This window comes from Nilaparvata lugens, chromosome 1, assembly GCF_014356525.2.
Source record: "Nilaparvata lugens isolate BPH chromosome 1, ASM1435652v1, whole genome shotgun sequence".
In the NCBI taxonomy this organism is placed as follows: Eukaryota; Metazoa; Arthropoda; class Insecta; order Hemiptera; family Delphacidae; genus Nilaparvata; species Nilaparvata lugens.
The window spans coordinates 92,763,420-92,789,402 of NC_052504.1; the positions used below are offsets into that span (position 1 = coordinate 92,763,420).

General features: G+C 34.9%; 1 protein-coding gene across 1 annotated transcript in view; it reads right to left on the reverse strand.

Annotated features, from left to right (window-relative positions):
- The window catches only part of LOC111043344, a 468,499-nt gene that overhangs the window by 26,598 nt on the left and 415,918 nt on the right, over nt 1–25,983 (reverse strand). Inside the window, exon 3 of the mRNA XM_039419622.1 lies at nt 2,190–2,247. Coding sequence (XP_039275556.1) covers nt 2,190–2,247 — 58 coding nt within the window. The remainder of the gene's footprint in view (nt 1–2,189; nt 2,248–25,983) is intronic.

The following is a 25,983-nucleotide window of genomic DNA, read 5'->3' on the forward strand; positions in this document are numbered from 1 at the left end:
TTGAAACAATGAAATAATTTTTAAACATTACCGTATGAGAGACACAAATAAAAATACCTGAAATGACATTTTAAAAGTTGATAACTAACCATCCTAGACTTCATCCATGCTTCATTTAGCCTACACGTAAAGGTTAGACCTGTTCCTACCGGTATAGATAATATTGAAAAGTTATTTAAGAATTAATCCATTGAAATTACCTATTTTTGAATAAGGTTCCTATTTTTCTATTATTTTAAAAAGAAATTGGAATGGAATACCTACCAAATAACTTAATTTCTGTTGTTTTGAAATTCAGATTGTTGTATCACAGCTTTTTAAATTAGCCGCCATTCCAGGTTTGTATACAAATAAAAAATCTGATCTCAGTTATGAAAGCAAATTTTTGAATCAAAATTATGGAAAAATATATTTTCTTGATTAATTTGACATTAAATTGATTATTTTATCAAGGAAATTATAATTATTATTAGATTAAATTTAATTGGATGAATTGAGTAACAGCTGTGTACAGTCAGTGGTAAAATGAAGAGACTTGGCACCGTTTTTCTCCTATCTTTCTTCACTGCCATTATAACGTGGACCCCACTATAGGATTACTCTGCAGGTGACTTTTGGACTTCTTAAGAGTCAAGACGTGAACTTGCATTACTCTGAAGGTGACCGGATAGTGGTTTGGGGTTGATGGTTGAGTAGGGTGGTTGTTGACACCAAACTAACAAACTAACCTCGCACCTGTGCATGCGAAAACACAAAGAGTGTAAGTGTGTTGTGTGAGTGTAAATGTAGTGCCAATAATGCATCAAAATTTACACAACAAACAAACACAAAACACTCATTAGATGTTCTGCACTCACCGAACTTAATCTCACCTTTTTCCACGCATTCTGCCGCGCAGTCGCGAACTGTGCTGCCCTCGCTCACGTATTTCTGAAACATCAAACGAAATTCACCAATTTATTATAAAATTTATTAATCCACCAGAATCAAGTCATAATATAATTCATCAATTTTGATAAAAAAATTAATTGGTGCGACCGGGTTTAAGTAGTTTTCATTCAAAAAAACTAACCTACATTGAATTCCTGGCCTACTCAAGACATGGAACTATAGTGAGGTCCACATTATAATGGCAGTGAAAAAAAGGAAAAAACGTTGCCAAGTCTCTCCATTTTGCCACTGACTGTATACAGCTGTAACTCAATTCATCCCATTAAATTTGATCTGATAATAATTATCATTTCCTTGATAAAATAATCAATTCAATGTCAAATTAATCAAGGATATATATTTGTTTAAGATTTGATAAAAAAATTTGCTTCCATAACTGAGATCAGATTGTTTTTTATACAAACCTGAAAAAGGCTAATTTAAAAAGCTGTGATATACCAATCTGAATTTCAAAACAACAGAAATTAAGTTATTTAGTAGGCATTCTATTTCAATTTCTTTAAAAAAATAGAAATCCTTTTTAAAATGAGTAATTTTAATGGAAATAATTCTGAAATAACCTTTCAATATTATTTATACCGGTACGAGTAGGTCTAACCTATACGTGTAGGCTAACTGAAGCATGGATGAAGTCTAGGATGGTTAGTTATCAACTTTAAAATGTCAATAAATTCAGGTATTTTAATTTGTGTTTCTCGTAGGTAATGTCAAAAAATTTTTTATTGTTTCAAAAATACTTTTTATATCAATTATACGACTTGTGTACTAGAGTATTTTGATAGAATGGTGAAAAAAAGGCGGCTGAGAATTGTTTGTTTAAAAATAAAATATTTTGGCAAACAGGCAACATTGCAAAGCTAGAAAGAGATAGCGCTATCTGTTTCCTTGTATAATAGAAAAGGACAGCAACAGTATTGTCAATCTTACACTGCCATTATAACGTGGACCTCACTATAGGATTAGGTACTCCGAAGGTGACCTTTGGCCTCCTTAAGAGTCAAGACGTGAACTTGCATTACTCTGAAGGTGACTGGTTAGTGGTTTAGGGCTGAGGGTTGAGTAGGTGGTTGTTGACACCAAACTAACAAACTAACGTCGCACCTGTGCATGCGAAAACACAAAGAGTGTAAGTGTGTTGTGTGAGTGTAAATGTAGTGCCAATAATGCATCAAAATTTACACAACAAACAAACACAAAACACTCATTAGATGTTCTGCACTCACCGAACTTAATCTCACCTTTTTCCACGCATTCTGCCGCGCAGTCGCGAACTGTGCTGCCCTCGCTCACGTATTTCTGAAACATCAAACAAAATTCACCAATAAATATCAACAATTATAATATAACTCATCAAAGCGTAAGATTAGTCACATATTGAAATTGAGAAGATATATCAAGTCTGAATTTGAAACAAAAATAGGTATGAGAACGGTTGATATTCATCAATTTCTAGAACGAGAGACTATCTACATTTTGAAATAGAAAACATATTGACAGTCTGAATTTGAGATGAAAATAGGAATGAGAGCTGTTGATTAGTCACATTTGGAAAAATCTGGTGTGGTATAATCACACAACTTTCCTTGCTCATTGATCTATAAGCCTCATTCTTAAACGAGGATAATTTAGGGGAATGACATTATGCCGATTAGCGGCTAAATAATTAAAACTACGATTATACTATTGTTATTGTGTTCAGAGTACATTTTTCTTTGTTTGAAAATTATAAAATTTGAGGATTTTTTAAAAGTTGTCTAAACAGCTGTTCTACAAATGAAATATCGACATGAGTGTTCTTTTGAATAAACTGCTCCACCTCACGCACGAGAAGGAGGTTACAAAGTAAATTTCTTAAGGATGGGGTGGACCCCCTGTTAGTTTCTCAGGGAGGAGACTCATGCCAGTTGATAGAGCTGATATATCAAAGCTGATACAGGGTATGAATTTGAAAAAAATCGGTCAAGTCATTTTTGAGAAAATCGTGATAGAAATTTAACAAAAAGCATTCTTCTCAGGAATATTACGGAGCTCCTGCCATTTTCCCAGAAATGCGACTCAAGTCAGTTGATAGGGCTTATAAATAGCTATCTAGGGTATAAATTTGAAGAAAATTGTTAGAGCCGTTTTCGAGAAAACCGTGAAAAACATGGTTTTTCAGCCATTATCCGCTATTTTGAATTGAATTTCTTATTGTCGGATCCTCATGGTATAAGGACTTTAAGTTTAAAATTTCAAGTCAATCGGATAATTAGGAATGGAGTTATCGTGTTCACAGACACACACACACACACACACACACACCCACACACACACACACACACACACAGACCAACACCAAAAAATCAAGTTTTTGGACTCGGGGGACCTTGAAACGTATAGAAAACTTGAAATTAGGGTACCTTAATTTTATTTGGAAAGCAATACTTTCCTTACCTATGGTAATAGGGCAAGGAAAGTAAAAAAGGAAAAGCATCGGCACATCAAACAAAATTCATCAAGAACTACCAACAATTATAATATAATTCATCAACTTTTGTAACGTTAGATCATCCACATAAATAATTAGAGAAAATATCTTCTTCTTCAGGTACCTTCTCCATTACGGAGATTGGCTACCATCATGGCAATTCTAACTTTGTTAACTGCTGTTAGAAAGAGTTCCTGTGACGTGCAGTTGAATGCTTCCCTCAGGCTTCTCAACCAACACATTCTTCTTCGTCCCACTGAACGCTTACCAACTAATTCACCCTGTATTATGAGGTGCAAAATCTCGTACTTACGTCCTCTCATAATGCGCCCAAAGTATGTCAACTTATTGTTGAATGAAAAAGACTAAGAAACTGTCAAAAAAACACAGATTTATTGATACTTAGTATGTCAACTTCCTTATTTTGATGTCACGCACAATATCCAGTTGTTTATCCATTCTTATGAGAACCTCTGCATTTGTGACTCTATCTGCCCAAGATATACGGGGGTAGGTCCACATCTCAAATGCTTGGAGTCTGGACTCAAATTCTCTATTTAGTGTCCATGCTTCCAACCAATACAAGAAAACAGGGAACATAATTATAGAACTTGAAGAGGCGGGTCCTTACTTCAAGAGACAAGTCACGAGGCTACAGAAGAGGTCTCATTTTCACAAATGCAGAGGATATATAGAAAGTTTGAATCAAATGCTTGGAGTCTGGACTCAAATCCTTTATTCAGTGCCCATGCCTCCAATCCATACAAGAGCAGGGAACACATAGCACTTCAAGAGGCGGGTCCTGACCTCAAGAGACAAGTCACGAGCCGACAGAAGAGGTCTCATTTTCACAAATGCAGTGGATATATAGAAAGTTTGAATTTGAAACAAAAATAAGAAAGAGAACGTTAACTTAATAGGAATGAGAACTCAATCTTTCCTGGTTGTTCATACTTGAGTGTTCATTCTACGGTTTTAAACATAGAACTTCGTGGACAAGAGGATCTGATATTCATGGATATAATACGAGTTCGAGGAATGCTTTGAGAATAGATGCTCATAGAACTGCTTTTTTATAGTGAAAAGGAAATTATAGTGTAGAAAAAAGATAAATGCCTCAAAGATAAGAACAATATTCACTCTATCCATTTCCCACCGTAGCACCTACCAATCGGGAATCACTTTGAGATAAGCACTGGGCATGGAGATCTATGGATTGAGATGAGCATGAGAAAATGCCCCTCACTGTACACTTTCAGTATCTTTTATGTCCTTATTTAAAATAGAAACTCAAGAAAAAAGGATACAAGAGAGAAGTTTCAAACCAGAATGGGTATTTGCTCTACCTATTCACTACAATTAAATTAGTGATAATAATGTGAAATATTTATAATATGTTTGGTTTTGAAGCATCTACATTTAAAAATACACTTTGTGAAAATAATAATTAAGGACTGAAACTTTTGTGAAGTGAACAACTACAAGACTTGACCTATTTCGGACTATGTGTAGTCTTATCTAAATTTGGGAGAGGAATAGCACAAGGTTACCTTATTTTTTCTCTCCCTAACATTTTGATGAGGTACTTACTTATTGTACCTATCAATAATTACATATATACGAATGTGGAACTTTATTAAAGTTTAGGAACTCAGAACTCAGTTTGAGATAAGCATTGGACATGGTAGATAATATGGATTGAGATGAGCATCAGATAAAGCAGTCTCTATAGCTGTAGTGAGGTCTACGTTATAATGGCAGTGTTTTTGATAAACGTTGGTATTGTTATCCTTGTCAGTAATTCGACGAAGCAGATAGCGCTATCGTTTTCTAGCTCCGCAACGTTGCGAAGTCGTATTTTAACTATGTAGAAATATAAACTAACGTAATATTCGATCTCATCATGAAATTTCATTATTTAATAATTAAAGAATATCTTTTCTGGCGAATAAAATATAATTGATTATTTGTGATGCAGCCTGAGAAAACATGCCTTAAGTTGGATTTTCAGTTTTTGTTTTTTATTCTATCCTCATAGAGCACAAAATTCTGAATAATTCAACACTTGATTTATCCTTCTAACGTTAAAAATGAATTTTATATGAATTTTTGAAAATCCATTGCTCAAATTTGTAATATGTGGGAAATTGGCCGTAAACTTTTTAGTATTGAAAAATTCATAGCTTTCACATACTTGAAGTGTATACTTATAAGTGTATGAAATTAATAATCAAAATGTTCAGTAAGTCATGTAGAATAAGATTATAGTGACTAAAAATTTTTTTGATGAAAATTTTTTCTGCATGCTTTGTGTGTAAAAGTAGGCTAAACTTGAAAATAAAAAGTGCGCTTGATTTGATGGAGGAGTTTACTTTCTGTACTCATAAACAAAAGTCTGTGTTCAAATTAATGACAATGTTTTCAATGAACATCAACTGAAGGTATTATTACAAAACAATGAAAATGGAGCTTACCCAACCTAACTCAATCAAGTCTAATAATAATAAGAATAATTTCAGTCATAAAAGAGCAAAAGTCATCTAACTTAGGTTCTTGGATACTTTTCTAACCTATACATTTGAACAGCAATTACTAACAAACATGCCTCAAGTCGCTATGGGGATTTAACATTACCGACTTAAGGCATGATTTCACCAGAGTGTCATATGAATATAATTATTTTAAACGTGGTTTTTAGTATTAAAAGAGAATGTTGGTAACTCTGTGACTGCCACTAACATGTAGTTGATAAACTAATTCAACAGATGGCATGACAATCTCAAAATCATGATTTCCAACCTATAAAGCTATTTTGAGGTCTACTGACATTTTTTGCTCTGCCGACTTAATAAGGCATGATTTCTCAGGCCGCATCACATTTATACAAGAATGAACAGTTGATATTACATCAGATATACCGGTATCAGCCATCCTCTATATATAAGGCCGTTCTCCCATCCTTCTCCACTGCCATTATAACGTGCATCTCACTATAACAGTGATTTGTCAGGGGCGACTCTTCATCTTCGAGAGGTGCTTCATACCATCAGGCAGTTAGCGTCAAGGCCTCATCGGGGAATCACAGCTCCTCTGTCCGTTATTGCTTTTCGTCCCCCACCTGCAATATAACCTGGCTGCGTCCCCCTTAACTGTGTTCCCTATATCTACGTCACCTGTATCCAGGCTTCCCTTGCTTGCACCTCCTACCCTTACGTCCCCTCTTGACTGTACCCCTCTTATGTGTTCTCCCCTTGGTTGCGTCTCCCCTTATCTGTGCACCCCTTAATTTCGTCCCCTGCATCTGTACCCCCTTACTTACTTCTCGCCCTATCTACGCCCCCTATTACTTGTGCCCTCTCTATATACGTCACCCCTTCCTAGACATTGTGCGCATAAGTACACCCACCTTGTCACAGACACATTGCTAGTCCTCTATCTCATCTCTCACTCATCCACCCACTTTCTTCATACTTGCTGTCTCTCTCTCTATGCTCTCTCTCTCTCTCTCTCTCTCTCTCTCTCTCTCTCTCTCTCTCTCTCTCTCTCTCTCTCTCTCTCTCTCTCTCTCTCTCTATGCTCTCTCTCACGACGTCCCGGTCGTGTGTTAATGGGAAGGATATTTTATATCCTTCTAAAAGAATCGACAATTATTTGTTGAAACACCCTATAAAACAGTAATCAGGCCAGTAGTTACATATGGCAGCGAAGCATGGACATTCACTGTAGCCGATATATCCGCACATAGAGTCTTTGAAAGGAAAATCATCCGAAGAATTTTTGGACCAGTTCGGCAAGATGAAACATGGAGAATAAGAAGCAACAGAGAGATAAACAATATCCTCCAAAACCAGGACATAGTTCGTTCCATCAAATCACGAAGAATCAGCTGGCTGGGACACGTCTGGAGAATGGAGCAGAACAGACTCCAGAGACAACTGATTGAGGGTGAAATTTTCCAAGTAAGAAGAAGAGGGAGTCCCAGGAGAAGGTGGCTGCAGGATGTCGAAGGAGATCTGAATAGAATGGGGATTCGTGGATGGAGAAGGATGGCGAATGACCGGAACGAGTGGAGGCGAGTGACGGAGGAAGCCAAGGCCCACCCAGGGCTGTAGTGCTAAGAAACAACAACAACATTTGTTGAAACACCACCAATTTATAAAGTTACATCACATTATTATATTATCGTTATTCTAATTGCATTTCTATATTTAGTCTCATTGATTAATACTTTGGGAAATTCGTTGAATAACTAGCATTATCGTCATTTAATGTAAATTAGTGTATAAGCCAGTAAATATTGTAACATACATAAATAAAGAAATCTAATCTATCTCACCATCCACCCCTTTCATCATATTTGCTGTCTCTCTCTCTCACCCGCGAATACTAAGCCCTCTATCAAATCTCTCATTCGCAACCTCTCCATCATCCCTATCATCACATTATTTGTTGTCTCTCTCTCACCCTCAACTACCACTGAGTCCTCTGTCTAGTTTCTTACTGATCCTTTCCCCACCACCTAACCCTTACTTCATATATGTTGTCTCTCTCTCACCTGGGCTACAACTACTTAGTTTTCTGTCTAATCTCTCACTCACCCCCTTATTACCACCCATTTCTTCATATTTGTTGTCTCTCTCTCTTACACGCGGCTACAACTAGATCCCCTGTCTAATGTCTCACTCACACTCTCTCTTATTATATGTTGTCTCTCTCTCTCACCTGCAGATACAACTAAGTCCTCTGTCTAATCACTCACTAACTCTCTCCCCCCCATCAAATTCCTTTATGCTCATGTTTGTTCTCTCTCTCTCTCTCTCTCTTTCTGGTATAGAGTTAGTGGGATGGATACTTTGAATATTCTTTCCGAAGAATGGACATTAATATGTCCAAAGCTCCGCCAATTTAAGTAGATGCATAGCAATATTATCAATAGTTATTCAAAATTGCTTTTTTCATATCATGTACAGTTCAATAATTATTTTCTTAGTCTATATTATGTAAATTCATCTATAATTTTGCTGTATTGTAAGCTATTGTATATAAGTGTATAAGCCAGTATATATTGTTGTAATCTACATGAATAAAGTACTCAATCAATCAATCAATCAATCTCTTTCTGGTAGAGAGTTAGTGGGAAGGATACTTTGAATTATCTATTTTATCTATAGTTATTACAAATTGCTTTTTTCATATCATATGCAATTCAAGAATTATTTTCTTAGTCTATATTATGCAAATTCATCTATAATTCTGTTGTATTGGAAGCTATTGTATATAACTGTATAAGCCAGTATAATATTGTAATCTACATAAATAAAGTACTCAATCAATCAATCAAACCTGGGCTACAACTACTAAGTCTTCTGTCTGATCTCTCACTCACCCTCTCATCATCACCCCTTTCTTCATATATGTTGTCTCTCTCTCACACGCGGCTACAACTACTAAGTCCTCTGTCTAATCTCTCACTCACTCCCTCCCCCCATCACATTCATTTATACTCATGTTTGTTCTCTCTCTCTCTCCCACCCGCTCACCCACTGCTACAACTTCTTCTCATCTTCTTCTCACTCTCTCACCACCTTCAGCTCCTCTTTCTTCATTAGCTGTCTCTCTCACTCTCGCGACAATAACTCAGGACAACCGAGCCTGTGAAATATGGCGCGAATAAATGACCACTGCACTGCACCGAGAAGACATATACGGATACGGAGTGGTCTTGATTGCCTTCAACTTCCCCCCCCCCCCAACCGAGTAATAGAGCTATTTGACGCCATTTAATCAATTACGGTACATCAATGGATGGGTGATGTACCATCTTGCACTCGTCATACTGTTGAGTCTTTCTCCACAATAATTTATCTTTTCTTTTAAATTGACTGTGTTTATGTGAATGGGGCTTCCTCCACAAGAATCTATTCTTTCGCTGAAATTGAATGAGTGCATGTGAATAGGTCTTTCTTCGAAAGAACCTATCTTTTCGCTAAAATTCACTTCATGTGATTGGGTCTTTCTTTACAAGAATATTCTTTCTGACATTTACCACTTGGATAGATGTTTGTTGCGATGTCGGCTGATCATCTTGCTCTCGGCATTCTGCTGAGTATCTTTCTGCTGACATTTAAAGATTTGGTCATTTTTTGTGCATTGAAATACTGGTTAAAAGTACACTCAAGGTTGAATTTTCTATTTTTCAACAAATTTTACTCATTATGCATGATCTAGAACCGCCATGACGAGCCTAGAACAATTAGCTGTTGTACGAATAGTAAACTCATAAGTTATGAGTGTTTGAGATTTTAATCTTTGAGGTGTCCTTATGCACTCCTCTCCACTAAATTGAGTGAATCCAACGGTTGTTTCACATAGAACATGATCAAAAACCTATATCGAATCTCAATGTGATGACAATGGGGTTTGTGATATCGATTTAAGCTAGAATTTAGGCGTTTTTCAAAATACAAATAACATTGACAGGTGTACCTGAAAATATATATGAGAATATATTTATTTATTTAATTGACAATCACAAATCATAATTATTATAATATAGTGCTCTTCCTGGTCTCTGATTGTAGAGCACAGAATTACGCCCATAGGGATTTCGAATTTTACATTCAAGTACTAATCTATGGATGTTGAAAGAACGGCGGGAATGTCATATATAGTGGAGATTGATGACTGGAGGATGAATGAGAATCCTCATTACAATCTTTATATATTAAAACTGGAAGTGATCATATACATTCAAGCTGAAAGTTTATCGAATGGAGCTAAGAGAGGCGAGAATGGAAGAGAATGAGTCAAGTCCTGAATTTTGGAACTCGGAAATGTAAGGAAAGAAAACGTCAGTGTGAAGTTGGATGAAAATCTCTCGATGTACTTTTTGAAAATGAACTTCCAACTTCACACTAACCTAGAAAACGAAAACGAAAACTATCGAACTATTACTAATATTATTAAACTGAAACTGTACTGTAGTTATGATCTAATACAACTTTATTCTCCTCAAGCCACTTGATCGTGAGAATTTATTCTCAGAGTAATTAGATTTGTTGAGTTGGTGAACGTATTTCTTGGATGGATTGCTTGAAGCCACAAATGCTGCCTTATAGAAAGAGCTCCAAAATAGTTTAAAGGAAAGATGAAAGAGCCACAGCGTTCAAAGCCTTCGTGATACGATTCAAAAACTTCTAACTAGATTTGAAGAGTTTGTCCCTATTAAGATGTAGTAAAGTGTAGACCCACTTTCCAAGTTTGTTGGATGGATTTCTCCCGACTTCTCCGTCACTCCATCCACCTATTTCCTCAACTCTCTCTCTCTTTCCCCAAAATAAATCAATCGAACTCTCTCGAAAGAACGGGTTTGGGCTGAAGATTGATTGTAATGGAGATACATGATATACAAACTTCCTCTCCAGGGAAAAGGGGACATTTCAAGATCCGTTGCTTCTATTTTAGGTGTGAAAACTATTGATTCTGTACAACTGATAAAGTTTCTCACTATGAATAAAAGACTTTCAAACTGCCATTAATCACGGACTTTGAACGGTTTTAGTCATCAATGAATTCGCAGTGGTTGCAAGAAGTGGAGAAATATTGGTTAAATTCATTTCTTCCATTTTTATTCAAATACAAGCTGCGGAAATGAGATTTCCGAGGAGTGTATTTGGCTGTAATAGAATTGATAGAATCAGAAATGATTATGCAAGATGGGTTTATTGGCTGCTCCTCTGAAAATCAAGTCTTATTGACGATCGATAACAAAACGTTTTCTTCCGAAACACGATGCAATACATACAATGATTTGAGATGATTAATGAGGCTTATCTTGACTCAATATAATATAGAATTATGATATAATACTCAATTTATTATAGAATAATTATCAATATAATACTCATATAGAAATAATTTGGTGAATTTGAAGTTTGAATGAAAAAGACTAAGAGATTGTCAAAAAACCACTGATTTATTGATAATTAGAAAGACCGGTTTCGGTTATTACACCATCTCTGATAAATTGAGTTTATCAGAGATGACAATGGTGTAATAACCGATCCGGTTGTTACAATGTCAAAAAACCACAAAACAAAATAATGTCAAAAAAAATAATTGTCAAAAAACCACTGATTTATTGATAATTAGAAAGACCGGTTTCGGTTATTACACCATCTCTGATAAATTGAGTTTATCAGAGATGACAATGGTGTAATAACCGATCCGGTCTTTTTAATTATCAATAAATCAGTGGTTTTTTGACAATATCTTGGTCTTTTTCATTCAATATGAATAATTACCACAATATCAACTTCCCAAGTACACAAAAAAAAAGAAGTTTGTTTAATGTTTTTCAAAAGATTTATCATCAATCTATCTAAATTTAAAATTGTTTGTTTTGATCTGATTTGTAGTGTCAGATTGATTAGGTGAAGAAATTAAAATGTGCATAACCTACACTAGTAGTTCTGTGAACAGTAGACCTCGCGCAGATATAAACCACAGCCTCCTCTTATATTGTCCATCAGAGTAAATCCTGTCTCTATGTCGTGTCGGCCAGATATCGGTGTGAAAACGGCTAATAGCTGTTGGGGTTGGTGTATCAAAAATGCTAACATCAAAAGATAATCTCCTTCAAGACATACTGGCAACAGGTCAGCCCGAGTTCAAAGCAGAGAAAGGTCGAGAGACAATACTATGTTATTTTAGTTATTAATTGCATGCGTTATCGCATGCAATCAATAGTTTTAATAGTGCATAAACATTGCATTCAATGAGGCATGCAATTAATAGTCCACACAGCAGCTGATTTTTTACCATTTTACATTGAGATATTGAATTGCATGCGTTGCATGCAATTTATAATCCACTCGACAGCTGATTTATTATGAATATTTCTAGAGTTTGATTTTTACGGTAATATTGGCGTTAGAAGGAGACTCCTTTCCTTTTGTATTATCCTTAAAATGCAAAATTTCAACAAACCTTATATATACGTCGACGAGAAATTCAAAAAGGAACATACTTGTCAAATTTCATGAAAATCTATTGCCGCGTTTTGCTGTAAATGCGAAACATAAATATAAAAATAAAAAAAAACATAAAGAGAAATGCAAAACCGTCGACTTGAATCTTAGACCTCACTTCGCTCGGTCAATAATATTTGTACAATTTGAGACAAAATTGGGAAATTGAAGAAGTTTTGGGTGATAGCCTGTTTTTTATTTTCGCTATTGTATACTCTATCCAATAAATAAATATCAAGAAATCCCCTTACTTACTTACTCCTCGGCTCTACAACCCATTGAGGGTCTTGGCCTCCCGCAATATGCCTCTCCATTCGTCTCGATTTTGAGCTTTCCTTCTCCATCCTCTGATACCCATCTGCCTCAAGTCATTCTCCACGTCGTCACGAAATCTCGTTGGAATATAATAATTCTGTGAAATCTTTTGACTCTTGAAGGTTCAGCGCTACAGTATTTTCACCATCACTTTGTCATAAACCATCGAGTATTGTTTGGATAAACAGTTGTATGGTGAACTGTTAACTGGGAAGCACAGGCAACCGCAACAACAAATCAAATCCACTGATATCATAGAACTGATCTAACTAGAGATTCCTATACTCCCAATATACATTCAGGGAAAGTTATGATTGGGATAAACTGTTACGAAATTCAACTTGTCGAGACTCACTGATAAACTGAGAATCGTGACCGAAAATATCAATGTAGCATGGCATATTTGTTTGAAGTGAAATGAAAAGTGGCCTCGCATTGTTTTATATGTTCCAGTCATGTCAGAGTTTCAGTATCAGGTAAAGTAATCAGTGTCTACAATCAATAAATCAAGTTATTTGCAAACAAGCTACAAATGATTCACTGTAGGTTATCTAGTTTGTCGATACGTTTATCATGTTTTCTCGCATCGATTTATTATTTCCCTTCAGAATTGGTTTTGAATCCATGTTTACAAAATCCAGAGAGATGGGTGGGAAAATTTATTCCATTCAAAAGTCAAGGCTTCAAATATTGTAGATGTTATCAAAGTTGACTTCCCATGTATTGAAATAATAGAGGTTGAGTATTTAAAAATAACATAATTTATTTGGAAAAAAATTGGTTTGAAATTGACCATGATAGGTTTTCTATTATTACTACAGTAAGAGTACGCTTCAATCATTTTCTTCATCAAAATACATTCTTGAAGCTGAGTTAAATATTCAGAGTTGAAATTATATCATGTAACTTATTGCAGGATTGGAAGATTGCAATACTCATTGAAAGTGTCAAAATATGAGCACTGTGTGAGGGGGCAGGCGTTCCGAGTTACTTGTTTTTGGAAACTGAAATTTAAACTGACTTCAATAATTCATTTATTTATTTATTGGATAGAGAAAACTGTACAGTTTAGACGGAAAAGAAAAAACAGGCTATTGCACAAAACTTCTTCAATTTCCTGATAATTGAATAAGTATGCACATAGAGAAACAATAGCATAAGTAGATATCCCATGGTATAGGGCGTTTATGTCACAACTTTTACTGTTATCTCAAGCCTATAGTTCATATTGTAATTTTTTCCCGTGAAGCTGTGTGACACTGGTAGTCTCTCATATTCTGTCGTTCATACACTCTCACCCCAACAAAACAGTAAAATTCGACAATAATCGACAGTAATCGGCTTGAGATAACAGTAAAAGTTGTGACATAAACGCCCTATACCATGGGATATCTAGTTACGCTATTGTTTCTCTATGGTATAAGATAAGAGAGAGAGACGCTCATCACATATTATTAGATTGATGCTGAAGCTACAAATTCTAGCTCTTTGTCTGATAGCATAATAACATTCTTCGATTTATTTCCAACTGAGAAATCCAACTAGAACGCTTTTATTTGACGGCCGCCATTTTGTCAATATGGAGAGAAAATGGAACGCAGAGTTCGGAGCTCGGTACACTAGAGTAATTCAGGACTAGAGTAGAGGGATGGCTATAACTTACAGGATAAGTTATTGGTCGAATACTCCACCTTTTGACGTACAACTGTATTTCAACCTTTCATAAGGGGGTGACTTAGAGGTTGCAACTCGTTTACATTTAAAATGTAAACACTCATCGATTGGTATATCATTTTAAAGGCCTTTTTAAATCAAGAAAGATGACATCAATAAAAAAAACTCTATGATGCATGTATCCAGGCTGATTGAAGTTTTAGTTTTTTAAGAAACGAGAGGTTGTGACTCAAATATTTCAAATGTAAACACCCATTGTGTGATAAATCATTCTGAAGGCCTTTTCAAAACAAAAATTGTGACATCAATAAAAATTTTCTAAGATACTTGTATCAAAAATGGCGGCTAATTGAAGTTTTAGTTTTTACTTGGAACTCTGTATAGTAAAGATGCCTATATAATCACAGCCTGTTTAAAGGCTGATTAATCTTTAAGTTAATATGATTATATTTAAATTATATGTGTAATTATTCTGTGTATTGAATTACATGTATGCCAATTGCCAATGCTTTTCTGAATGACAAATTACATCTGTGAGTAAATAAAAAAAAGAATAAAAAAAGAACGCCTGACCTATGTGTGCATACACCCTTGAAGATATAGTATACGTAGTGTACTTTACGATAGATTCCTGCAACAAATAGACGGTCGTCGTAAAATTGAAAGTCAAACGTGAAAAACTTCAATCAGCCGTCAAGTGGGTGTCGATAGCCTGACGCTCCCCCTCTCCACCTCTTATCAATCTCCCCTCCACCCCTTAACAATCCCCCCACTCTTTTTCAATCCCCCCACTCTTCTATCAATCCCTGTTTAACCCCCTTATCAATCCAATAACATCCGTTTTCCAATCCCCTCATCAATCGGCCCCCCCCCCGTGTCACTCACTAACAAAGTAATGAGTCGCAGAGTCAAGACGATGTGGATCAGAGCAGAGCAGTCACCGGGGGATTTCTGTTCGAGACAGCAGCAGCACATTTTCAAAATCGAGAAAAAGAAGAAAATAGTGCCCGAGTAACAATTTAAGGAAGTGTTGTGGATCGATCGGGTATTGAAAACGTTCTCGGCTACAACCGCATAGGAGCCGCAGAACTCTCTCTCTCTCTAACTCTCTCTCGCAATCTTCTCTCACCTCTCTCACCTCTCTCACCCCACCCATCAACCAAACTCCGTAGTGGGGGAGGGGGACCAACGTTGTACCACTAATGTACACGGGACTCTCTTCTTTTTCCTTCCTCTAGCTGCTATAAAACGTGTTAAAGCATGCTCCAAATTCACTTCAGTTCATATCTATTTTCATTGAAAATTGTCACGGGGAATCCGAATGTTATATATATGAAATAGCAGCGCATGATTTTGTTTCCTCCTCTCTTGTTCTTATATTTGGACGTTGCATCTCTAGAATTGAACTGCGATAGTGTGGATGTGTGATTTAAAGTGAAGATGCGTCTGATATCGGGAGGTGGAAATCAGTTATTGTGCCACAAATTTTGTACCTTTCTTTCACATAATACTTTCTCTCAAATTATGATTTGTAATTGTAAATGAAATAAATAAATAAATACTGTATTCTTCAGGTAGGGATGCTGGTACAAGTTGGAGCATACTATTATTAATTTCTATTTTTCTGTTTTATTTTTTTCAATGATAAGAGTCTATTGAAATTTGACCGATTTCCAGATTGTTTTATAACTTGTAGAGTTACAAACGATCAGATAAAATCAGAATGCAATCACTGTCTAAAACAAATAGTTAAGGACTATGAAGCTCGAATTATTGGAATGATTGCATGAATAATGACAACACTTAATTAAAGTGGCTGATTGATGACTGTGCAACGAAATCATGTGTTTAATTGGGCGTTTTTAGTTTCATGTGAACTAAAGTTTACTTTTGACATCTGTGCAACGGAAAGTGAATTTCTTCTTCTTCTTCTCTAAGCTCTACAGTCCTGGGTGGACCTTGGCTTTCTCAACTATTTTCCTCCATTCATCTCGCACCGCTGCATTTCGTCTCCAGCCTCTCACTGACATTGACGTCAGGTCGTTCTCAACATCTTCCAGCCATCGTCTCCTCTGTCTACCTCTCTTCCTTGTGCCCAGCATCCTGCCTTCAAGCATTGGAAAATGAATTTATGACTCCGTAAATGTGTTAACTGCTTGTTTTTAACTTTATGAGACGACTCTGCAACTGGGTATCTATTGACTAATAATTGAAGTAACTAATATTTAAGTTTGGGTGGCTCGTTGGAGTTAGTGATAACGCGCCGGTCTAATAATCAACAGAACCCGAGTTCGAATCTCGATCAGGGAAGAAGTTTTTGACCACATATATATCATATATCTTAATCACAATCACAATACGGCCACCCTGTCTTTCGGAGGAGACGATAAGTCGTCGGTCCCGTCTACCTAAAGGTGCGTACAGATTTACGCGCCGCGAGCATGAACATCAGCTGATTATATCTGTATTTTTACAGAAACGGTAAGATACAGATATAAAAAGCTTGGCATCAGCTGATTAAAAGTGAATTGCTCATGTTCGCGGCTCGTATATCTGTACGCACCTTTAAAAGTAGTCGTCATTTCTTATTATCATCCCTCTCAGTCATTACCCAGGCATAAGCCTAAGAGCTTATGTGGGCATCACCCTCAGTACTATTATTATTATTATTAGAAGTTCATGGCAGAATACTAGGCCATTGGACAAATGTGAAGGGAATTTCCCATTTTTCTTCACTAGTATGGAGGCAGGGAAAAAATTGTGTAAAGCAGAGTGTGAGAAGTGGAACCAACGTTTCAAAACATCATAAAAATGGACTGAAACACGTAATTAGCGATAATAACCGTGATCAAGGGCGGGGATGATCAGAAATAATAAATATGAATCTTTTGTCAGTCAATTTACGTTGAGAAATGAAAGACTGAATGATTTTGATAAAGTTTTGAAATTATAATTAGGCTATAGTTTTAGATTTTTTTCGATATAATAAAGGATTTTGATTTTTTAGATATGATGTAACTCTTTGGGCAATCAATGTTAGTTCAGAAATAGAGAGACTGAATCAGTTTAGTTGATAAAGAAAGAGATAATCCAACCAATCAAAAGCCAAACATTGGGAGAGCCAGCTATTCAGTTCTCAAGACAACAGCTGGAAGGAGAATCTTACCAATCACGAACCAACCAATGAGAGAGTTGAGTCTGCGACGTCATGACAATAGCCAATAGGAGTTGAGTGATAGCGCATTCAACCAATCACAAATTGCCCAATAAGAGAGGAGCAATTCTGTAGTCATGGCGGACAGCCATGAGAGTTCAGTGGGAGAATTCAATATATGTTTTTATTCATTTTTTCTTGTAGCTAATATTATGTTTTTCTATTTATTTTTCCAACCATAATGAATGATAAACATCAATTTTATTGGAACCTGTTTCTAATACATTGATTGTATTGGAGCGATTATTCTAGACTAGCAGATAACCCGTGCTCCGCAAGGGTCCAATTAAAAACTTAAAACTTGACGTAATGTAATCTTGAAGAATTTAAAATAGGCCTATAACAATCCTCGGTAGATCAGCAATCTTTATGCAAAATTTCAAGTTTATCAATCCAGTAGTTCAGACGTGATGATGTGTCATTCGTGAATTTCCTATCCCGTACGTGTATAAGCCAATATTCTTTTCTATATAATATTATAGACTGGCAGGTAACCCATGCTCCGCGAGGGTCTAATCAAAAACTTGACGTACTCGAATCTCGAAGCCTTTTAGATAGTCATATAATCCTACTAGGTAAATCAACAATTCATATGCAAAATTTCGAGTTAATCAGTCCAGTAGTTCAGACGTGATGATGTGTCACTCGTGAATTTCCTATCCCGCACAAGTACAAGCCAATTCTATCCTGCATTATAATTATTATAGACTGGTACGTAACTCGTGCTCCACGAGGGTCCAATTGAAAACTTGACCTACTGAAATCTTGAAGAATTTAAAATAGGCCTACAACCATCCTCAGTAAATCAACAATCCATATGCAAAATTTCAAGCTAATCAGTCGAGTAGATCAGACATGATGATGTGTCATTCGTTAATTTTCTTATTCCGTACGTGTATCAGTATAAAGCCAACTCTTTTCTTTATAATATTAAAGATAATATAATATTATACGGTTGCATTATATAAATTTGGATTCCTCGTCTCCGACCACCAAAAAAGAATAACCAACCTATATTTTAAAACATATATTTCATCCATCTGCTACTTCCTGCAATGAAATTGATGCAAGTAAATGAAGAAGTGAATTCTCATTCACAATTTTCAACAATTGGATGGAATTCAATTAAAATTGTAAATGTACCTGAACTTGTTATACAATTTGTTTTGTAATGACAATAAACAATTTTGATTTAAACAATTTTGATTTAATAAATTATTGATCATTCCAAAATTTACAACCTTTCTCTCATCTACATCGATCTACTCCACTAAATTAGGAGACGCGTAAAACAAGGGAGATGTGAAGCGATAGCTTCCAGCCTTGCTATATAAATTCAGTGAGTTATATGCAGACAAACAGCTCTGGATAATGAAGACATCGTCGTCTATTCTGTTTGTGTGACTCGTACTACAAACAAGCACTTTATAAGCGGATACTACCAGACTCAGCTTTTGCTCAGAGTGCTAACTAACTGAATAGTAAGTAACTAGCTTCAAGCCTCAGCCCGTTCACGATTCAATCCAACTTCCTGTCAAGTAACTCATCAGTTACTTAGTTACTATAGTGTGATCTACGCTATGATGAAAATGGAAATTATAATACTATCTATTACAATGTTGCTGGTCCTGATCTTCTTCTCTAATCACCAATTTTTGGCAATATTAATTGTGTAAAAATATCAAAACTCGACAATCTTTATATTATTTTTCTGTGCATCTATATTTTGTTTATCAATTACTTGATTATTGATAAAATTCAACATCCATAGATTATTATTTCACTCAAAAATTTTCCAATTAATGGTGATTGAGTGTGATATTTTTGTTTCTTATTCTATTTTCAACCGTCAAAATTTAAAAATCTTAGTTTTCGTTGTTTTTGAGTGAAAATGGACTAAATTTTAGTAAAGTGAAATCATAACCCTATTTTGGACTTTAAAAATGTTATCTAAATTTGGGAGAGAAATAGTACAAGGAGTATCCTTAGTTTTTCTCTACCAATCAGTTCTTCTTTGTAAAAAATATAAAAAAAATAAATAAATATTATCCATAAACAGAATCGTATCATTTGTACTGCTGTTATTAGATTAAAAAATGTATTTCTTATTTTTAGAACTCGTGGCGGGAGCTCAAGGCTTCTTTTTCCAGTCACGCCAAAAACTATTGTAATTTAATGATTATTTTATTTGTAAAAATATTTCTTGTATTTGACAGTAAATTCATTATTCATTTTTGTTAATTTAAAATGTTAGTCATTCGTCGATATGGAAGAAAGGGGGTCCAGTTTTGTATATGAAGTTTACTTTTTCCACTAATCCGAGTTTGTGAGAAAGTGGTCCGAAATAAGGTTAATTATTTTAGTACTTATATAGAGATCAACTGTCTCCTTAAACGATCAATTTTGGTGTGATATGTGACTTCAGTGACTACTGTCTGCAGTAGGCCTTAGATGATAATTATTGACAATGGAGTTTAAAGTGCGAGGTAAATGGAGTTTACGTTTAATGAAGAATTCAATGACGTTTTTTTTATATACAGAGTGGCGGATTAAAATTTATCAATATTTCTTTAAAAACTCAAACTTCAATCAGCCGCTATTTCGAATGAAAATATCATAGAATTTTTTTTATTGATGTCATCTTTCTAGATTAGGTTTGGTTTATTCGAGATGGTCTTGAACTAACCTACTTATATTACAGGGGAATATAAGTAGGGGAATATAATATAATATGATCATTAAGGCTTGTTATTGAACTGTCTTTTTCTATTTTTTGAATTTCTACTGTTTCTAAAATATTCAATAGCCTGCTTTTAGGACAAAAGTGCAGTATGTCGGTATTGTTTTTTGGGTCAAAACTGTGTCCATTCTCTAATAGATGGTCTGCAAAATTTGAATTAATATTACCCGTTTTCCAGGCTGTGGTATGCTCTGCAATTCTTGTGTTGAAGGATCTACCAGTCTGGCCCACGTAACAGGCATTACATTCAGCACAGTTCAGTTTGTATACTCCACTTTTTTCCTGATCTGCTATGGGGTCCTTGGAGGAGTTCATCAATTGATTAAGAACTGGAGTTGACTTGAAGGCAACTTGCAGTCCTTCTCTCTTCAATGTGTAACTCAATATAGTAAGATTATTTCTAACAATACCTTTCTTTTCTTGATAAATAAATAAGTTTGATTTAATGATACATCAGGATAGCGAACTGATATTTATGAGGTTTTGATTGATTTACAATGATTGGTGGAACCATAAGAATTATTATTGTGACAGTAACTTTGATACATCGGTTTGATTTAGAATAGAACTCATTATAGTAAAGTTTTTTCTAACAATACCTTTCTCATCTAAGTTGGTAGATAGTAACTCGATATATCGGTTTGATTTAGAATAGAACTCATTATAGTATAGACTGGTACGTAACTCGTGCTCCACGAGGGTCTAATTGAAAAATTGACCTACTGAATCTTGAAGCATTTCAAATAGTCCTATAACTATCCTACTAGGTAAATCAACAATTCATATGCAACATTTCAAGTTAATCAGTCCAGTAGTTCAGACGTGATGATGCGTCATTCGTGAATTTCTTATCTTGTATCAGTATAAAGCCAACTCTTTCCTTTATAATATTATAGATAATTTAATATTATACGGTTGCATTATATAAATTTGGATTCCACGTCTCCGACCACCAACAAAATGATCAATCATCAAAAAAGAATAATTATGGATAATAATTTTATATAGTTTAAAACATAATTATATTCATCCATGCTACTTGAAATTGATGCAAGTAAATAAAGAAGTTAATTATCAGATGGAAATTACTGAGATATTGCAATTATTCAAATGCTAATGAATTAACTAATTACAGCTTTTAATTTGGATTTTCGTTTAATAATAATAATTGAGTTAATTATCATTTACAATTTTCAACAATTGGATGAAATTCAATAACTTATTGATCATTCTAGATTTACTCCCTTTCTCTCATCTACATCGATCTACTCCTCTAAATTAGGAGATGTGTAAAACAAGGGAGATGTGAAGCGATAGCTTCCAGCCTTGCTATATAAATTCAGTGAGTTATATGCAGACAAACAGCTCTGGATAATGAAGACATCGTCGTCTATTCTGTTTGTGTGACTCGTTCTACAAACAAGCACTTTATAAGCGGATACTACCAGACTCAGCTCCTTTCTCAGAGTGCTAACTAACTGAATAGTAAGTAACTAGCTTCAAGCCTCAGCTCGTTCACGATTCAATCCAACTTCCTGTCAAGTAACTCATCAGTTACTTAGTTACTATAGTGTGATCCACGCTATGATGAAAATGGAAATGATAATACTACATATTACAGTGTTGCTGGTCCTGTTGGTTCTTCTCTAATCACCAATTTTTGGCAATATTAATTGTGTAAAAAATATTAGAACTCGACAATTTTTATATTATTTTTCTGTGCATCTATATTTTGTTTATCAAGTACTTGATTATTGATAAAATTCAACATCCATAGATTATCATCCATCAACAGAAGTGTATCATTTGTACTGCTGTTATTAGATTAAAAAACGTATTTCTTATTTTTAGAGCTCGTGGCGGGAGCCCAAGGCTTCTTTTTCCAGTCACGCCAAAAACTATTGTAATTTAATGATTATTTTATTTGTAAAAATATTTCTTGTATTTGACAATAAATTCATTATTAATTTTTGTTTATTTAAAAATGAAGTTTGAGTCTCGTCATTCGTCGATATGGAAGAAAGGGGGTCCAGGTTTGAATATGAAGTTTAGTTTTTCCACTAATCCGAGTTTGTGAGAAAGTGGTCCGAAATAAAGTTAATTATTTTAGTACTTATATAGAGATCAAGTGTCTTCTTAAATGATCAATTTTGGTGTGATATGTGACTTCAGTGACTAATGTTTGCAGTAGGCCTTAGATGATAATTATTGACAATAGAGTTTAAAGTGCAAGGTAAATGGAGTTTAAGTTTTATGAAGAATTCAATGACGTTTTTTATATACAGAATGGCGGATTGAAATTTATCAATATTTCTTTAAAAACTCAAACTTCAATCAGCCGCTATTTTGAATAAAAGTATCATAAAAATGTGTTATTGATGCCATCATTCTAGTAATTGAGAAGTCGCGCCCTTCTCAATCACACGAGCAGTCGCGTGTTGTATTTTGTACAACATCCAATTTTCCAAGTGTTATGTACTCTACTGTCAAAGCATATTAATTAATTGTACAATTACTTTTTCCATCTTCTTGGATTATTTTACGCCTATGAACATTTGCATGATTACCATTTCTTAGCCCGATAAGGTACATCAAACAAAGCCATCAATTCTGTGTTATTAGTTCGTTTATAATCCCCGTATACAGTCTTTTCCTATCTTATGCACTGTCGCGACTAAATGGCACCTAAAGACTTAACCATTGCTTGACACTATTGTACTTTTTACAACAGCGCGACTGCCGGAAGGCTAAAATGATGTATCACACAATGGGCGTTTACGTTTCAGTTATTTGAGTTACAACCCCTCATTTCTTTAAAAACTAAAACTTCAATCAACCGCCATTTTGGATACAAGTATCATAGAACATTTTTGTCGATGCCATCTTTCTTGTTTCAAAAAGGCCTTTAAAATGATGTACCACACAATGGGTGTTTACATTTAAAATATTCGAAGTTCAACCCCTAAGTCACACCCTTATTAGTGGTTGAAATTCAGTTGTACGTCAAAAGGTAGAGTATTTGACCAATAACTTATCCCGAAAGTTACAGTATTAAATCTACAACAGTCTCAAATTTATTGAAGGGTTCCCATACATATGACTCACTCTGTATAATTGGCGTATTGCCAGTAACTCAGTCACTAAAATCCATTTAGGTTGGGTCCAATCAATGTTTCGTTCATAATAGTTTCAATTTTTGCGCTACAAATAATTCATAAATATGACAGTTGAAACAACCCCTTCAAACAAATATGCCATACTGCAGAATTCATCTAACTAGAGTAAAATATAATTGATATGAATATAATAAATTGTATTTCATTCATCACACAGATATATTTTCCAATAATTTAATAATATATTTTCGTAATAATTGAGATGGAGTATTTTTATAATTCATTATTTCTGCATGGTTTAGAAAAAATTGAATGAAAAAGACTAAGAAACTGTCAGAAAACCACAGATTTATTGATACTTAGATTAAAGCCGCCATTTTGTCACAGCGTTGAGTGGGAGGAGACTGTCTAGCTGGGCCAATAGCGGGCGTTCATGCCCTTGACCAATAGCAGTACTCGCCTACTAGTATAAATTCTGCTGCTCTTATATTTAGTTTTAGTTTATCAGAGATTGACAATGGTGTAATAACCGAAACCGGTCTTTCTAAGTATCAATAAATCTGTGGTTTTTTGACAATTTCTTAGTCTTTTTCATTCAATATGAATAATTACCACAATATCAACCTCTCAACTGCACATAAAGTATAAAAACAATCTGGCAACGTTGCGAAGCTAGAAAATGACAGAGCTGTCTGTTTAGTTTAATGACAGACTATGATCTAATGATGCTGTATGATGTCATCCCTGCACCCAGACGCAATGAGCACATTCATTATAATTATTATTGTGACTCTATTTTGTGAATACTGCATGCTTTTTGATGAATGAATAGGTTTGAATTTGGATTTCATTAATGCTTTGTCTGATAATAGACAAGGATAGCAAACTAATGTTTCTGAGGTGCTGACTTTTTAATGTGAAACTAACCATTGTGAATTATTATTTCTAACAATACCCTCTTCATCTAAGTTGGTGAAACTAGGAGAGTGAATAACTCATTACATCGGTTTGATTTTCAATGTGTAACTCAATATAGTGAGATTATTTCTAACAATACCTTTCTTTTCTTGATAAATAAATAAGTTTGATTTAATGATACAACAGTATAGCGAACTAATGTTTATGAGGTTTTTATTGATTTACAAAGATTGGTGGAACCATGAGAATTATTACTGTGAGAGTAGCTTGATACATCGGTTTGATTTAGAATAGAACTCATTATAGTAAAGTTTTTTCTAACACTACCTTTCTCATCTAAGTTTGTAGATAGTAACTCGATATATCGGTTTGATTTAGAATAGAACTCATTATAGTAAAGTTTTTTCTAACAATACCTTTCTCATCTAAGTTGGTAGATAGTAACTCGATATATCGGTTTGATTTAGAATAGAACTCATTATAGTAAAGTTTTTTCTAACAATACCTTTCTCATCTAAGTTGGTAGATAGTAACTCGATATATCGGTTTGATTTGCAATGCCCTAACTCAATAAATACTCATGCGTTGATAGAGTGATTACAAACCCTGGCACTTTATTAGATTCTCCGTTTATATGTAGCCGAAAAGCGGTCCGCGGCACTCATTGACTTGACATGTTACTCGATTAAATCGTTTCATTTCGCTTAAAATCGAATTCATTAACGGTCGTTGGCAATGAGCAAGGTTAATCGAATAGAAAATAGCGGTGACCTCAGCGCTTGCCTGTAACTTGTTCGACCAAATAACAAGGTACTCGAAACACGATACCGAGAGTTTGAATGGTGGTTTGGCGCGTCAATAGTCTGAAAGCACTATTGGGTGTAATCTCGTTTATCCGACATCTCTCAACTGCATAATACAGCTGCATCTATTGCACTCTCTCTGCTGCACTTTCACTGTATGTTCTGTGCTTTGTACGCCTTATCAGTTGCACTGAACATACGATTTTGTAATAAATCTCTGAGATACAATGCGGTATAATCATCAGAGATAATAATTTTCTCGGCGTTTACAGAGATAGCTCCATTCATTTGTTGTTACATTGACAAATGATTTTAGTGAATAGTTTCGCAAATAATTGGAAATATAAATGTTTTATTCATGTGTTCTTGGGTATTTTTCAATTATGTTTCAACATAGAGAAAACATAGCATAAGAATATAACCAATCGTATAGAGCGTTTATGTTCCAAATTTCACTGAGTTAACTCGAGCCGATAGTCCTAGTAATTCCTTTTCCTGAAGCTGTGTGACGATGGTAGTCTCTCATACCGCTCTCACACTCTCACCTGGCCAAAAAAGTAATACCAGACAGTAGTCGATTAATCGGCTTGAGTTAAAAAAAAATCGGCTTGAAATTTGGAATATAAACGACCTATATCATGGTATATCTTTTTATGCTACCTATCTTTTCTCAATGATTCCAATTACATCCTATTCATTTTTCAAAAGTTCAAGTAGATTGATTTAAACAGTTTTGAATTTGAACTGTTTTTTTGC